The sequence below is a fragment of the Trichoplusia ni genome, unplaced genomic scaffold (assembly GCF_003590095.1).
Source record: "Trichoplusia ni isolate ovarian cell line Hi5 unplaced genomic scaffold, tn1 tig00003889, whole genome shotgun sequence".
In the NCBI taxonomy this organism is placed as follows: Eukaryota; Metazoa; Arthropoda; class Insecta; order Lepidoptera; family Noctuidae; genus Trichoplusia; species Trichoplusia ni.
In genome coordinates this window covers 23,404-38,863 of record NW_020800469.1, presented here as the reverse complement: position 1 = coordinate 38,863, position 15,460 = coordinate 23,404, and the positions used below count along the sequence as shown (strand labels likewise).

The 15,460-nt window shown below is 35.0% G+C and overlaps 2 protein-coding genes across 2 annotated transcripts; one reads left to right on the top strand and one right to left on the bottom strand.

The window, feature by feature from the left end:
• Positions 1 to 5,994: 5,994 nt before the first annotated feature.
• On the bottom strand, positions 5,995 to 7,674 carry LOC113508128 (NFATC2-interacting protein-like). Its single transcript, XM_026891099.1, is given in 4 exon segments — positions 5,995 to 6,082; positions 6,420 to 6,758; positions 6,761 to 7,218; positions 7,323 to 7,674. Coding segments are annotated over 4 exon segments (1,092 nt in total). The 5' UTR covers positions 7,550 to 7,674; the 3' UTR covers positions 5,995 to 6,014.
• A 1,721-nt stretch (positions 7,675 to 9,395) lies between these two features.
• LOC113508127 (peritrophin-1-like) lies at positions 9,396 to 14,718 on the top strand. The gene is given in 8 exon segments (XM_026891098.1): positions 9,396 to 9,417; positions 12,057 to 12,172; positions 12,538 to 12,582; positions 12,584 to 12,652; positions 13,090 to 13,171; positions 13,174 to 13,218; positions 13,649 to 13,751; positions 14,261 to 14,718. Coding segments are annotated over 8 exon segments (654 nt in total). The 3' UTR covers positions 14,433 to 14,718.
• Positions 14,719 to 15,460: the final 742 nt, after the last annotated feature.

The window sequence follows — 15,460 nt, the reverse complement described above, 5'->3', positions numbered from 1 at the left end:
GCTTTCTTTGAAAAGTGCCTAGTATGAAGAAAAAAATACTATCTTAGCTAAATTACTTCAGTGAAATTTTTGTAAAATTTCGTAAGCACAATGGATGAAAGTTCAGACTATTGAAAACTGCTGCCTATAATGCCTGATAAGCAATTTCATGACTATTTTCATTATGTATTCTAATACATAACCTAAGGAAATATTTTACCGGCTTGTTACAATTTTTGTTGGTTTTAAATAGATGATAACCTCTTTACACCCAAACGGGTGAACCTCGATAAAATTTGGTATGGCGGTAGCTAACATATAGGCTAATTTTTATTATTTACTTTAGTATTAGAGTTACATGTTAAAACATTTAATATGTTAAAATTTCCAACAAAAGTAGGTATCTAAGAACATAGTGTATCTTTTTTAACCTATTTCAACACTAAAGGACAAAACACGTAATAGTACGGCCTCCGTTTCGTTTTTAGGTTAAAATATGGTAGAAGAAGAATTGTTGAACAAGAACAAAATAATAGGAAACAAAAATATCCAAGTCTCAAAGAGTTTCGTAGCAAGCATTCGGACGCTACAAACCGAGGGTACCTATAGGAGATTAGCGATATTGGCTGAATGGTGCAAGAACTGTTCGATATTTCAAAGCATTAATAAAAAAAAGAAATATTTGTAGATTTGTTAGGTACGTTGGCTGGAAAATTACTCGCAGTTGAATCGAAATTAAATACCTAAAATTCGGTATTTAAGAAATCATTGAGCATTATAATTTAGTAAGCATTCCAACTCGACTTAGATAAAAACGAAAAAAAAAATCAAACTGTACAAAAAACTTGTAAGAAATTTAGTAAATTCATGCAAATTACTCATTATTATTTAAAAAGGCTATCAAACCTTATTAGAACCTCTTTCATGAAACCGACTAATAAATGATTAAATCTTTAACTTTATCAATTACTGAGTGGACATCATAATGACGTGTTATCATAACGATTAAGATCTTTTTTATGTTTTAATAGCGTAATAATTTTAAATACGTAAGTTATTGGCGTAATATGCACGTTTAGAATAGTACCCACCTGAAATAGACCAGATAATTTCAAATTGCATTAAACCTAAAACTAACGGAAAACAACATTATGACAATAACATTCCTTTTTCGACATTTTTATAGACTCACTTTCTTGTTAGTTAGTTTGTCGATCCGGTTGATTTTTGCAACTCAATTTTAAGGCACTTCTCGATAAGTTAGCAGGCTGAAATTTTCAGGGTAGCTTCAAACCCGATGATGACAATACAATTACAGCGAAAAAGGCAGGACCGATTTTCAAAAAAAATATGAGTGAGAGATGACCCTTTTTAAAAAAGGGGGTTTTTAGATTTTTCAACTCTACAATTTAAAAGTGACGTGACGTTACTCGTCAACTAAACCATTTTTTTTTCTTTTAAAACGACTTCCTACACACTAAGCATAAATCATTGTGTCGCGGAGTTTTAGAAACAATCAAGTCACATGCGCAAAAACACCCAGACTCAGGACAGCGTCGTGGAATATGTGTAGTGTGACCTCATCATTCCGTACCCGCGGGCCCCAATTCCGATATTTACAATTGCCAATGATTGAATGGAAATTGGATCAATTTGACGCTAAATTTACTTTCTTAAGTATTTTGCCAACATAAAGTTTAAATTCATTCAATAAATAGCGGAACTGGTCCCCGAAGTAAAGTAGTAAAAAATTAAAATTTTGCAAACTTAAAAATAGAATCTTATTTTCTTTGCAAAATGGACTAATCTTCACCTTTAACAGTTGTTACGGGTAGACAAAAGCTAGAAAGTCTGAAAACCAGTCTAAGGGGTATCGTGTTGCCCAGGTGACTGGGTTGAGGAGGTCTGATAGGCAGTCGCTCCTTGTAAAACACTGGTACTTAGATGAATCCGGTTGAACTGGAAGCCGACCCCAGCATAGTCGAGAATAGGCTAGGACGATGATGAACAATGCCCACACATTAATTTACATAATTTTATCTAGTTATTACTTAAAGCCGACATTAGGATGTCAGGGATTAGTAATCATTAGAAAAATGTATTTGCTAAGTACGGTATTAAATTAAATCCTAATGGCTTTTAGTGATATAATAAAGTATCACGCGGCGACGTCATCAATTCTATGAATAATTTAATCTATCTAGGATTAATAGTTAAAAATTATCGGACATTCGTGCAAGATAATGGTGTGGTAAATATGTAAAGAAGATACAAGATATCTATAGACCTGTATATAAAAAAAAAGTTTGCAATGTTTAAATATTTCGATCTAACGTACTTATCTAATTTAAAATAATTTATTTAAACGAACAATTTTATTTACCTTTGACATTATAAGATTAGTCAAAAATATATTTTCCGGGGAATATTACTTGATTTTAAAACTAATACATAGATTTTAATAGGTAGACGTTTTCGTTATTTTAAGCGGGCATACCCTAGTACATTTTCTTTTTAATTTCTTGATTTAGTATAATTATAAGAAATATAATACGCAAAGAATACTATAAAACCCTGACATTCAATTTCTAGAAACGAATATCATTAATAAATAGATGATAAAAATAGATAAGTATTAATAAGTTTATACCTCTGCCGCCTTTTTTAATCATAATCCCCACAGATAAAATATGTCTGCCGCGTAAATGTTTCATTGATCGGTTTTGGTTCGTTCACCTAATAAAATAACAATGCTATTTATAAAATAAATTATTGTATCTAGGGGACTTGTATTTGACCTACAAACATAGGTACATCAATTTTAAGGTTAAGGGTTTAACTGCGTAATAATAATGGGTTAAAATTACGCGGCAAGAAAGTCCAGTTACTTTAAAAAAATATGTATCACAACGCGTCATAAATATTGTCTAGTCCAATGATAGTTCGATGTACCAAATCACTATGAATAACGTATTGCGGCCGTTGACCGCCTAGCCTAGATTCTAGAACAAGCATTTGTTGTTCCACGAATGCTTGTTTTGAGACTGGGCGTCGTGAACTATTTTGGAAGATATGACAAAACATTGGTAACTCTCCGTGCGATACAATGTCCTTACAGGAACCGTTTTACAAAAGAAAAATATACCTACACGAGGTTATCCTGACAACTGGTTTGCGTATTATTTCTGTAAGATCCGATAATATGATTGTTCCATTTACCTAGCGTAAAAGCTAATTTGGCCAATGCGAGTATACCGCATAAGTTGCAATACATTGCCGGCAGTGATACATCGCTTTTGACACTAGAGCTGTGCGGCCACGCAATGTATTGTAATTTTGAGATATTCTCGTCGCGTCTAATGTTCTTTTTACACAACTTATATTGAAGCGATTCATCTCATAAATTAAATATTGTCTCAATACCTAGATTCTGACTCTGCTTTACTTTCAGTAGTCTTTTTCACACGATTAGTGCCGCTCGCAAATATGAGATGAATTCATTATATTAACCCTAGAAAGATAATCATATTGTGACGTACGTTAAAGATAATCATGCGTAAAATTGACGCATGTGTTTTATCGGTCTGTATATCGAGGTTTATTTATTAATTTGAATAGATATTAAGTTTTATTATATTTACACTTACATACTAATAATAAATTCAACAAACTATTTATTTATGTTTATTTATTTATTAAAAAAAAACAAAAACTCAAAATTTCTTCTATAAAGTAACAAAACTTTTAAACATTCTCTCTTTTACAAAAATAAACTTATTTTGTACTTTAAAAACAGTCATGTTGTATTATAAAATAAGTAATTAGCTTAACTTATACATAATAGAAACAAATTATACTTATTAGTCAGTCAGAAACAACTTTGGCACATATCAATATTATGCTCTCGACAAATAACTTTTTTGCATTTTTTGCACGATGCATTTGCCTTTCGCCTTATTTTAGAGGGGCAGTAAGTACAGTAAGTACGTTTTTTCGTTACTGGCTCTTCAGTACTGTCATCTGATGTACCAGCACTTCATTTGGCAAAATATTAGAGATATTATCGCGCAAATATCTCTTCAAAGTAGGAGCTTCTAAACGCTTACGCATAAACGATGACGTCAGGCTCATGTAAAGGTTTCTCATAAATTTTTTGCGACTTTGAACCTTTTCTCCCTTGCTACTGACATTATGGCTGTATATAATAAAAGAATTTATGCAGGCAATGTTTATCATTCCGTACAATAATGCCATAGGCCACCTATTCGTCTTCCTACTGCAGGTCATCACAGAACACATTTGGTCTAGCGTGTCCACTCCGCCTTTAGTTTGATTATAATACATAACCATTTGCGGTTTACCGGTACTTTCGTTGATAGAAGCATCCTCATCACAAGATGATAATAAGTATACCATCTTAGCTGGCTTCGGTTTATATGAGACGAGAGTAAGGGGTCCGTCAAAACAAAACATCGATGTTCCCACTGGCCTGGAGCGACTGTTTTTCAGTACTTCCGGTATCTCGCGTTTGTTTGATCGCACGGTTCCCACAATGGTTAACTTATACGGTTCTTGTAGTAAGTTTTTTGCCAAAGGGATTGAGGTGAACCAATTGTCACACGTAATATTACGACAACTACCGTGCACAGGCTTTGATAACTCCTTCACGTAGTATTCACCGAGTGGTACTCCGTTGGTCTGTGTTCCTCTTCCCAAATAAGGCATTCCATTTATCATATACTTTGTACCACTGTCACACATCATGAGGATTTTTATTCCATACTTACTTGGCTTGTTTGGGATATACATCCTAAACGGACACCGTCCTCTAAAACCAAGTAACTGTTCATCTATGGTCAAATGAGCCCCTGGAGTGTAATTTTGTATGCACTGATGGATAAAGAGATCCCATATTTTTCTAACAGGAGTAAATACATCGTTTTCTCGAAGTGTGGGCCGTATACTTTTGTCATCCATTCTAAGACATCGTATCAAAAAATCAAAACGATCACGACTCATTACAGAGACGTACACCATTGACAAAGATCGATCAAAGAGGTCATCTGTGGACATGTGGTTATCTTTTCTCACTGCTGTCATTACCAGAATACCAAAGAAAGCATAGATTTCATCTTCATTCGTGTCACGAAATGTAGCACCTGTCATAGATTCCCGACGTTTCAATGATATCTCAGCATTTGTCCATTTTACAATTTCCGAAATTATCTCATCAGTAAAAAATAGTTTGAAGCATAAAAGTGGGTCATATATATTGCGGCACATACGCGTCGGACCTCTTTGAGATCTGACAATGTTCAGTGCAGAGACTCGGCTACGCCTCGTGGACTTTGAAGTTGACCAACAATGTTTATTCTTACCTCTAATAGTCCTCTGTGGCAAGGTCAAGATTTTGTTAGAAGCCAATGAAGAACCTGGTTGTTCAATAACATTTTGTTCGTCTAATATTTCACTACCGCTTGACGTTGGCTGCACTTCATGTACCTCATCTATAAACGCTTCTTCTGTATCGCTCTGGACGTCATCTTCACTTACGTGATCTGATATTTCACTGTCAGAATCCTCACCAACAAGCTCGTCATCGCTTTGCAGAAGAGCAGAGAGGATATGCTCATCGTCTAAAGAACTACCCATTTTATTATATATTAGTCACGATATCTATAACAAGAAAATATATATATAATAAGTTATCACGTAAGTAGAACATGAAATAACAATATAATTATCGTATGAGTTAAATCTTAAAAGTCACGTAAAAGATAATCATGCGTCATTTTGACTCACGCGGTCGTTATAGTTCAAAATCAGTGACACTTACCGCATTGACAAGCACGCCTCACGGGAGCTCCAAGCGGCGACTGAGATGTCCTAAACGCACAGCGACGGATTCGCGCTATTTAGAAAGAGAGAGCAATATTTCAAGAATGCATGCGTCAATTTTACGCAGACTATCTTTCTAGGGTTAATATTATAATTTAAATTTAAATAAAAGAGATATTTGTTTAAATAATTTAATATCAGCTACCTATTTTAACATCTATACATTCGCCATCTTCCAAACCTAGTTCCTGAGGTGTGCTTTTACCTGAAACGAAATTAAAAAAATAATTAAATGAGATATTTAAAAAAAATAGTTTACACAACTGAGTAAAAAAATAACAATGGAAATATTGCACATGGGTGCTGCTTATTTCATATTATTTCATAAAAAATCAGTCTCTCACAAGTAGAAATGATTGATATTTTTGTTGATGTCAGTCAATTTTGGCATCTTATGACAAAATCTTACAGATTATAAATATTTTATTGTGGTCTTCTTATATGGTGTTATGCCAGTTACTGTCACCAGTAACAATTGCTATACTTTATTTACTGTGCTAGAATCTATTAAAAAAAAAAAAGAAAATATACATAAAACCTACTTGTCAACAAATCTCCATCAAAATAAAATTTTAGTCTCTGTAAGGGAACCTCCAAATGCTCTGCACATTTACTCATGGCTCTTAGTAAATTCTCGTTTGGCGGTATTGAGGTTTCAAATGGTTTCTTGGTATTCTGACATTGGAATTTAACCCTTAATCCGTTACCTATAGAATGTGTGCTCTTTTTGTCTTTCACGAGTTCTGTGACATTCCTATTAACAATACCACCATCTATAAACTTAGCGATACTGTAATCTATAGATTCTGGTGAGTCATCAATCTTTAAAATCTTATCATTGTACATGAACAACAGTTTGTTGTGACTAACCCCTTCTTTTCAGCAAAATATTGGAATATTTGTGTGAATTTCTGATACTTTCTTATTTGAAATTTGACAACATCTAAACTCTGCCAATAGACTTTCACTGACATTTCTTCGTTATCATCTTCTAAGGGGTCTTGTTCATCAACTATAGTGATATCGTTATTGCCAGAGAATAGCTCTATTTCTTCACATTCATCGGGGTATTCATATGTGTTGCCAACATTGATGATCTGTTGGGAGCTGTTGATTCCTCTACTTCTTCTGCTTGAGGTCCTGCCTCTCGGGGAAGCTCTAGGAGGACGCCCTCTCCCTCTAGCAGAGGCTCTTCCACTTGGCCCCCCCCTGGCGCCTCTGCCTCGCGCTCTAGCGCCTGTACCGCGGCCTCTCGGTGCCGGCAGAGGGCTGTCCTCCACTTCTATTACACTAGTATTAGGTGTATTTACTTTCCTCTTATACGATGACCTAGTTTCCGAGCTTGTCGCCTATTTACTGTCACTGACTCTTCCGGCTCAAAATCGACATCTGATGATTTCGTTTTCGCGGGCGACCCCGACCTGATTTTCGTTTGTATTATCTGCTATGATCGGTCTAAAGTATATTCTTCATTATCAGTACTAGTTACAGTCAAATTTAGAGAAGAATTATCCTCAATATTGGATTTTGTTGCCGTGTTTTCGACTTCCCAAGTGTCAACCAAAACAATTTCGTCCTCTTTTTCATCTTTTTCTTCGAATTTATTCTTTATCTTTTGCAACTTTTGCGCAATATTTCCGTAACAATCGTCTTCCGAATCTGATGAAGACATAATTAACACACTTTTATATTAAAATAACGTTTCAAAACACAAACACCGATTACTTTCAACTGACAAGTTTATCTTTCTGACGTTGTTTGAAAATCATAGCAGTCAGTGGGGATAGTGTTGTGCCAGGGTCACATTTATGCGTCACGGCTAAATTTGGTATTTTTACCTAATACTCAATCGATACATTAAAAATATTTTTTTAACCTTAGAAAAGATACCGATCCATAGATCATACTTTTAATCACTTAGATGCCTGCTTAGATCATTTATTATTCAGACAAAATCTGTAACGTAGTAAAGAATCAAATGTCTAGTGTGTTTTATTTTACTTTTGTGACCGATATTAATAATAATTATGAATAACAATGCTTATCTATACTTACTAATATATAAAGCTGAAGAGTTTGTTAGTTTGATTGTTTGTTTGTTTAAACGCGCTAATCTCAGGAACTACTGGTTCAAATTGAAAAATTCTTTTTGTGTTCAATAGATCATTCATCGAGGAAGGTTTTAGGCTATAAATCATCACGCTGCAACTAATAGGAGCGAAGATACAATGAAAAATGTGGAAAAACAGAGTAGATATAAATCACAACTTATATCTTCTAACCACGCGGACGAAGTCGCGGGGCAACAGCTAGTTGTATGATAACTTGAAATCACACAAGCTGTAAGTAACAGTTTAAAGGAGAGAGAGCTTAAGAAATCTTTCCGCTAAGTAGGTGCCAAGCTAGTAGGAATAGTTTTGTAAAAGTGAACCCACCAATTAACCAAAAATTTATCTCGGTAAACTCACACAAAATGTCGATACTACTTTAAAATAATCCACATGCATGATGCACATCTCTAGTGGTCCTAGTATTCAAATATTCGTTCTGTTTATGCGTCGTAAATTAGTCGTAATATATGTAAATATATTCTTTTGGCCTCCGAAATGTTTATTTCATAAGTAGCTCGAAATAAGAATTTTATAGTTATACAAAATATATTTTTTCTGTTATGATCTATTGATTACAAAAAGTAGAGAAAAGACAAATAGTAATTGCGTTTAATTAGCAATAACAGAACGCAGATTTATAATGCGTTCATGGAAATCTGATAAGACGTTGTTTACGTTAAAATCTTTTTGTTGAATCGTCATCATTATTATTGTTTGTGGAATGTTAGTATCATGTTTTTTAGTGAAAATAATAACCGAGTAATTAATTTGATGAATAATAATCGAACGAAATTCTTCGAATTAAGTTACAAACATGTTTTTGACATGTTTTTTAAGATTCAGATGATTTCCGAATCTTAAAAAAGTAAACAATAAACATTGAAATTATTTAAATTTATTAACTTCCTGTTGTTACTTACTGTATACTAAATATTTGTAGATTGTTATAGTTGTGTTATAATCACTGTAGGTATGAATAATTAGGATTAACTTAACATAATGAACTATTACATTAATAGTGATCGAATAATTAGGATTATTTTAATATTTAGGTAATGTCTACATTAATTAAGTAGCTGCAATTAAGTTTATTCTTTACGAATAAAAACTGAATGTTAAAACCAGTTTTGCACAATAAGTTATCGTAGCAAGTGCCGGAAGAATTATAAAAGTTCTCGGAAGAAAAATAATGTGATTATAATGTAGATACTCAGTAAAAAACTTTGACGGGGTAACGTGTACCGTTGTTGCTAAAAAATAAGGCCTTTTTACCTAAGTTAAAGTGTATAAGTAACATTCAGTATATTTGCCCGTATCTCCTAAACCGATAAACCAATTTTTGATTGAACGTTAGACGGATTCGTGGAGTTTAATTTTAAAGGACTCGGAATACCAAACTTGGACATTATGGATATCTATTTAGCATCAGGTAAGCTTTTGTGGATAAATGGAATGAAATAAAAAAATTTGAAAGGACCGAAACTTCCATATTTATCTTGGTCTAACTTCCCCGGCCTGTTATGTAAGAACCGGAACCTTATGAAGACGGTTTAAATTCAAACTAAAGCACCTTCTAATTAACGAAAATTAAAAAAATGTACGTGTAAGTAATTAATCAACTAGTGCAATGGTTTACTCACGCGTATTTATCGGGACTGCTGGATAAGTTTCATAAACAAAGTAGGGTTAAAAAATAATTGAAGCAATTTCAATAACTTTACAAACCGTCAACTATTATTTGGATGTTGACGTCTTTCTGTCTGTGGCAATGTCAAATTCTCTACATATTTATTAATATAGATGTGCCGTGATGCCTCACATGTTGCTGTAGGCTCGCCTGCTTACATATCGAAATATTACCCCCTTACAACCCTTTTTTTTGTTAAAAAGTAGCCTATGTCCTTCCTCAGGCTCTAAACAACCCATGTACCAAGATTCATTGCAATTGGTTCCATAGTTTTGATGTGAAAGCGAAACAGACAAACAGACCGACGGTCAGAGATACTTCCGCATTATTAGTATTAGTATGGAAGTACGGCAATATGGATTAAATAAACTAATGAATAAATTCAATTAAGTACAGAATGTAATTGTAAGTTCTATCCGATTCGTAACGCTTTCTGTGCATTAAAACTAGCTGTTGGTCCCCGTGGGTAGAAGATATAAGTTATGATTTATACCCGCCCTGTTTCTTTTCACATTTTCCATTGTATCTTCGCTCCTATTAGTCGCAGCGTGATGGTTTATAGCCTAAAGCCTTCCTCGATGAATGGTCTATTCAACACAAAAGAATTTTTCAATTTGGACCAGTAGTTCCTGAGATTAGCGCGTTCAAACAAACAAACTCCTCAGCTTTATATATTAGTATCGATAATAAGGCTAACAAATGTTTGTCCCATGAAGGGATCGAACCCGCAACCCATCTGTAACAGAGGTCGCTGATGATACATCAACCACTAGGATATCTGACATTTGTCTACAATCAAATATATATTCATGGCCAACCCGGATCAATGACTTTTATAACAACCTACTTTCAATTTTCCTCATTTCGGGCGCCGAAAAAGTATTTACAAATATTTTTTATCTGTGTACAGAATCAATGAAAGATCAAGATTGTATAAACCAATTAATTGATAACAATCTAATGTTTTATTATCTTAGAATCTACAATCTAAGGGAAACATATAAGAATTATGTCTATCCACACGTAATTTAAAAGATAATTGCTTAATTAAGTGTTTTTTTTGTGTAAACCATATTTTTTTATCGGTTTTTGAGATTATCTTTTTGGAATGCGGGGTTTTGGTTTTACTATCGTTGTAATAAAATATGGTTTTTTGAATAAGTATTTCTCGAACCCCAAATTCTGTGAAAACGTACGTTATAATACGGGAGCGGTTTTCACTGAGTTCCGGTTTTTAAATCTTTGTAGTTTCTTGCCGGTTCTTCTCCATAAGAGTGACACTTTCGAACCGCGCAACTAGAGTCATCATTGTAACCGTTGAAAGTGCCTGGAAAACGACCTACTTGAAATAAAAACTTTTGATTTTGATAAAAAAATTAAAGACAATATCTTCAAACGTTTTTTAAACAACTCCTGCGCCTTGGAATTTAATTTTAGTGTCGGGGGGATATCACAAACATTCAAGTCGCACGCACAAAGACAAGCAAGACTTTATTAATTACCCTGTAATTAATAAAGTCGAAAATACGTTGATGTTTACCGGGGTTCAAACCTACAGCCTTTAATTTGCAATCAAAACAGCTGGTTAAACGTCAAGAATCGTAATCGTACAAGCATTTTTGTTCTATTCTATTCTTCAGTTATGTGACAACAAGAAAAATACAGACTTAGTTATTGATAATATGTGCTACAGTGATCAATCAACGAAGTACCATTAAATTTTATATTATCGGTTTATCTAAATTGATCTTGAAATACTTCATACAAACCGAATAAACATTAAATGACAATGATTGAACGTTTTATTCGTGATTCATGCTAAGCAACGAATATTAAATGTAGGTAATTTCGGGAAAAGACTGCGCTAAGTTGTGAAATTTTTATTTCTTGTTCTGTAAACTAGATAATATGGTTATTATAATAATGTGGTTTTATATTTAAAACGAAAGAATAACCTAAATAATTGAGTCCCTGTATCGCGGGCGGTTTCACAAACATTCAAGTCACATGCACAAAGACACCCAGACTCAGGACAAGCACGTGGATCACTGAAACGCTTGTCATACTCGGGGATCGATCTCGCGAACAGTGCAGAACTAAACAGTCAACATTAACTTAACCATCATTTTTTTAAGGCTATATCCTTATAGACCCCCGTTTCCTCGGGGGAGGAAATGGGTAGTGTCAGACTCTTACTAACTAAACCTGAACCGCTGTGCTACGTCATCTGCTTTTTTGTGTCGATGTATGTCAATGCGTTGCAATAGAACTTTACCATCCTAACGGCAACCTATGACCGGTTCGGACAAAACTTCGCCTCTTATAACAACCAACACTTCACTCAATAGTTCACTCAAAGTCATTCACTCGTTCAATTCCAGCTTCAATCTTCACCGTCGCTTTGGTGCTGGCAGTCGCCACCGCTGAGGACAAGGCACCTTTCAAAGAGCTTCCAAGAGTTGACCCCAATTCTCTGAGTTGTGATCCCGCGGGACATGTATGTACATCTATTGTTAAATAAATAAATACAAATACAAAGTCTTTATTCGTAGAGCAGGCAGTAGCAGATGCCAGCGGCTTTCTCGTTAAAAATAAAAAGGTTTCCAGGGGATCTAACGGATCTTTCCTTTCGGGTTTATCTAATACTATTTGTGTTTCAAGTTTCGAATTAATCTGTTCAGTAGTTGTTTCCGTAGGTAAAAATATTTTTCGAATGATGCTATGTTAAACTATGTTCTGCTCTACCTATGCTCATCCCGATGCGAAATGACACATTTGATGATTTCGCATCTAGAAAAAAGAGAACACCAGAAAGTCTTACAGTCAGTATTAACTAACAGCTCCTTTTCTCTTCTGTTCTAGATCTTTCTTCTTCTGCCACACTTTGTCGACTGCTCGAAGTTCTTCTCGGTGTGCTCATGGCATAGAAGTTGAGTTCCAGTGTCCAGGAGGAACTATATTTGATTTTGAACAACAGGTAAGTTACTCATCTGATGCTAAATTACATAAAAAGTAATATAATGTAAGGTTCTTTGAAACAATTTAATTAAGAGACATAGTCAGCGTAACAGCTTATAAATGTCCCAAGGTTGGGCACAAGTCATTAAAGAAGGTTTGAGCATTGATCACCACGCTAGCTCTATGCGGGTTGGTGATTGTAGGTACTAGATTCAATATTTTGGAGTCCAGTTTACTCACACTTATTTTTTTCTTCACCTTTCTATCACCAACTATCACGGTTAATCAGTGCTATCTTAGAATCATTAAGACATTACACATCAAGCACCTCTTTGCCTCTGTTGGGATCGAACCTGCACCTTGACCATCCAAATTTCAACATAGAACCGCAAGCCCACCACGCAAGTAAAAATTTACTTCTGAAAGATAGCTAAGAACCTATTCCTCTTCTTCCAGACTTGCAACTGGTCCTGGGCTACCCAGTGTAAGCTCAGGGTGCCCAAAGATGATGAGGAAGAAGGCTCAGGAGATGAGGCTGACGTCTCATCGGTGCTTTCGTAGACCCCATGGAGTTCCAGGCAGTCGGTAAGTTTGAAGACCAATGTTAATTGACAACAATTAATGATTTAGGATTGCAACACCCATACTATCTTATTGCATGCACGGAACAGCAACGGATACATCTCGATGGCGTGTAATTGGGAAAGCAGCATCGGATGAATATGGGCTGGTGATGATGATGGACGGCAACGTCGCAACTGCTTGTCCTATTGAACCAAGTTGATTGACAGCGATTGACGTAAGCGTGGCATGACGAGCGGCTTACGAGGACAGTAACCAAATATACATACATAGACCTACATATGGACGAGTGGACGGGGTCACCACACCAAACTCTTAGTGCGCGACATGTCACGGGTTCGATCCCCGATATACACGACAAAAGTATATTTGATCCACGATTGCTTGTCCTGAGTATATCATTGTTTTAATTTACATTATCTTTGTCTTACAGACCAGGCAGCCAGCGTGAGACCAGTATCACCAATACTGAGCAGATACAACGGTATCATTAACTGCAACAGAGCTGACGCCGCCTCAAAACTTGTGGCTTACGCGTAAGTATAAAGTTTTGACAGTTGATTTGTTGGTATAGTGGCTAGTGGCCCTGACTGCTATACCGGAGCTTGTGGGTTCGATTCCCAGCCAGGGTAAAATATTTTGTGTTTAGTACGATATGTTTTTTATGTTTGGGTGTTATTTATAAATAAAATATATGTATTTAGAAATATATAAGTACGTTTATCAGATGTCTACTACTAGAACAAGCTTTGTTTTGTTATCGACTATTTTGGAATGTGCTTATATTTAATTCGCTCACTTGACATAAGGACGCTGATTGGATAATAGTCAGAAAATGTCGCACTGCCAATAAAATTCCTCTTAGAAAAAGATTGAGCAATTTTAAACTTCCTTTATTTTAAATGCAATAGATACTATTGCAAGCAAGTACCAATACCTACGTCTTTGTTTCTCCTCTGTCCCTACAACTTCATCACAAACAAATCCATTCATAACACCACAAAATCACCATGATATTTCAATGTAAAACCTCTTTCCTTTCCAGCGGTGACTGCCAGAGATACTGGCGTTGTGTAGCCGGAATCCCTCAGGTCTCCTTCTGCACAGATGGCCTATTCTTCAACGATTTGACCCAACAGTGCGACTTCGAAGCGAACGTCAAATGTAACGTTGTACAAGAAGACGAATTGAAGAGCGAGTTCATTAAATACCAATAGTAACGACCATGGCTTTTTAGGGTTGTTTTTTTGTCGATGGTTTACGGTTTTCGTAAGTTAGTACCGGTTTTTTTCAAGTTCGAGGGTCGATGTTAACGTTTTTTTTTTAAATTACATACGGTTTTTTTATTCTTTGAAAGTTTCGATACATCTCTATTATCTGTCAAAGCTTTTTGTTTTGGTTATAGTGAGGTCTCCGACTTTGATTGTAATATACTCTTACCGGTGATGACGATCAATATTAAGAACCTTACCTTTTCTTACTGCAAAGTCACATAAATGATGCTTATTAAGGGCAAAATGTCCTCAGCATCCTAAGAGCCACTGAACTCCAGTTAGAAAAGCAATAGAAAAACTCTAATAATCTATACTTATAATAAATCTGTAGAGAGGTCAATTCTGTACATAAAATATATTTAAAAAATAACTATCAAGGGGTGGTTAGGGATCGCTACTGATGCCAAAAATGCAATCAGTAAAATTTTTGTCTGTCTGTCTGTCTGTCTGTCTGTCTGTCTGTCTGTCTGTATATTCGTTATAGAAACAAAAACTACTCGACGGATTTTAACGAAATTTGGCACAATTATTCTTCATACTCTTGGGCAGGTTATAGTATACTTTTCATTACGCTACGACCAATAGGAGCAGAGCAGTGAAGGGAAATATTGGGAAAACGGGGTAAGTTACTCCATTTTTTAAGCTTCCGTCACGTGTGCAGGCTTATAGGTTAAAGCTACATAGAAATCATGTATTACGGAAATATTCTCCCTAAAATTATATAAAAAATATTCCTCGACAGCATATGTCTAACTTTTATGGTTGACTCACAATAACACGTGAAACTCCCGATAGCTTAGCAATTCGGAGATTTCTGATTGTATTCGTCTACTCTAACGTTTACAACACTATCACTCATCCCCAATTAAAAAAGTTAACATTATTACCTATTCAATAAAAAAAGAATCATGTAAATCGGTGTAGAAACACCAAAGTTATACATGAAATAATAAGAAATCGCGCGTGAATAC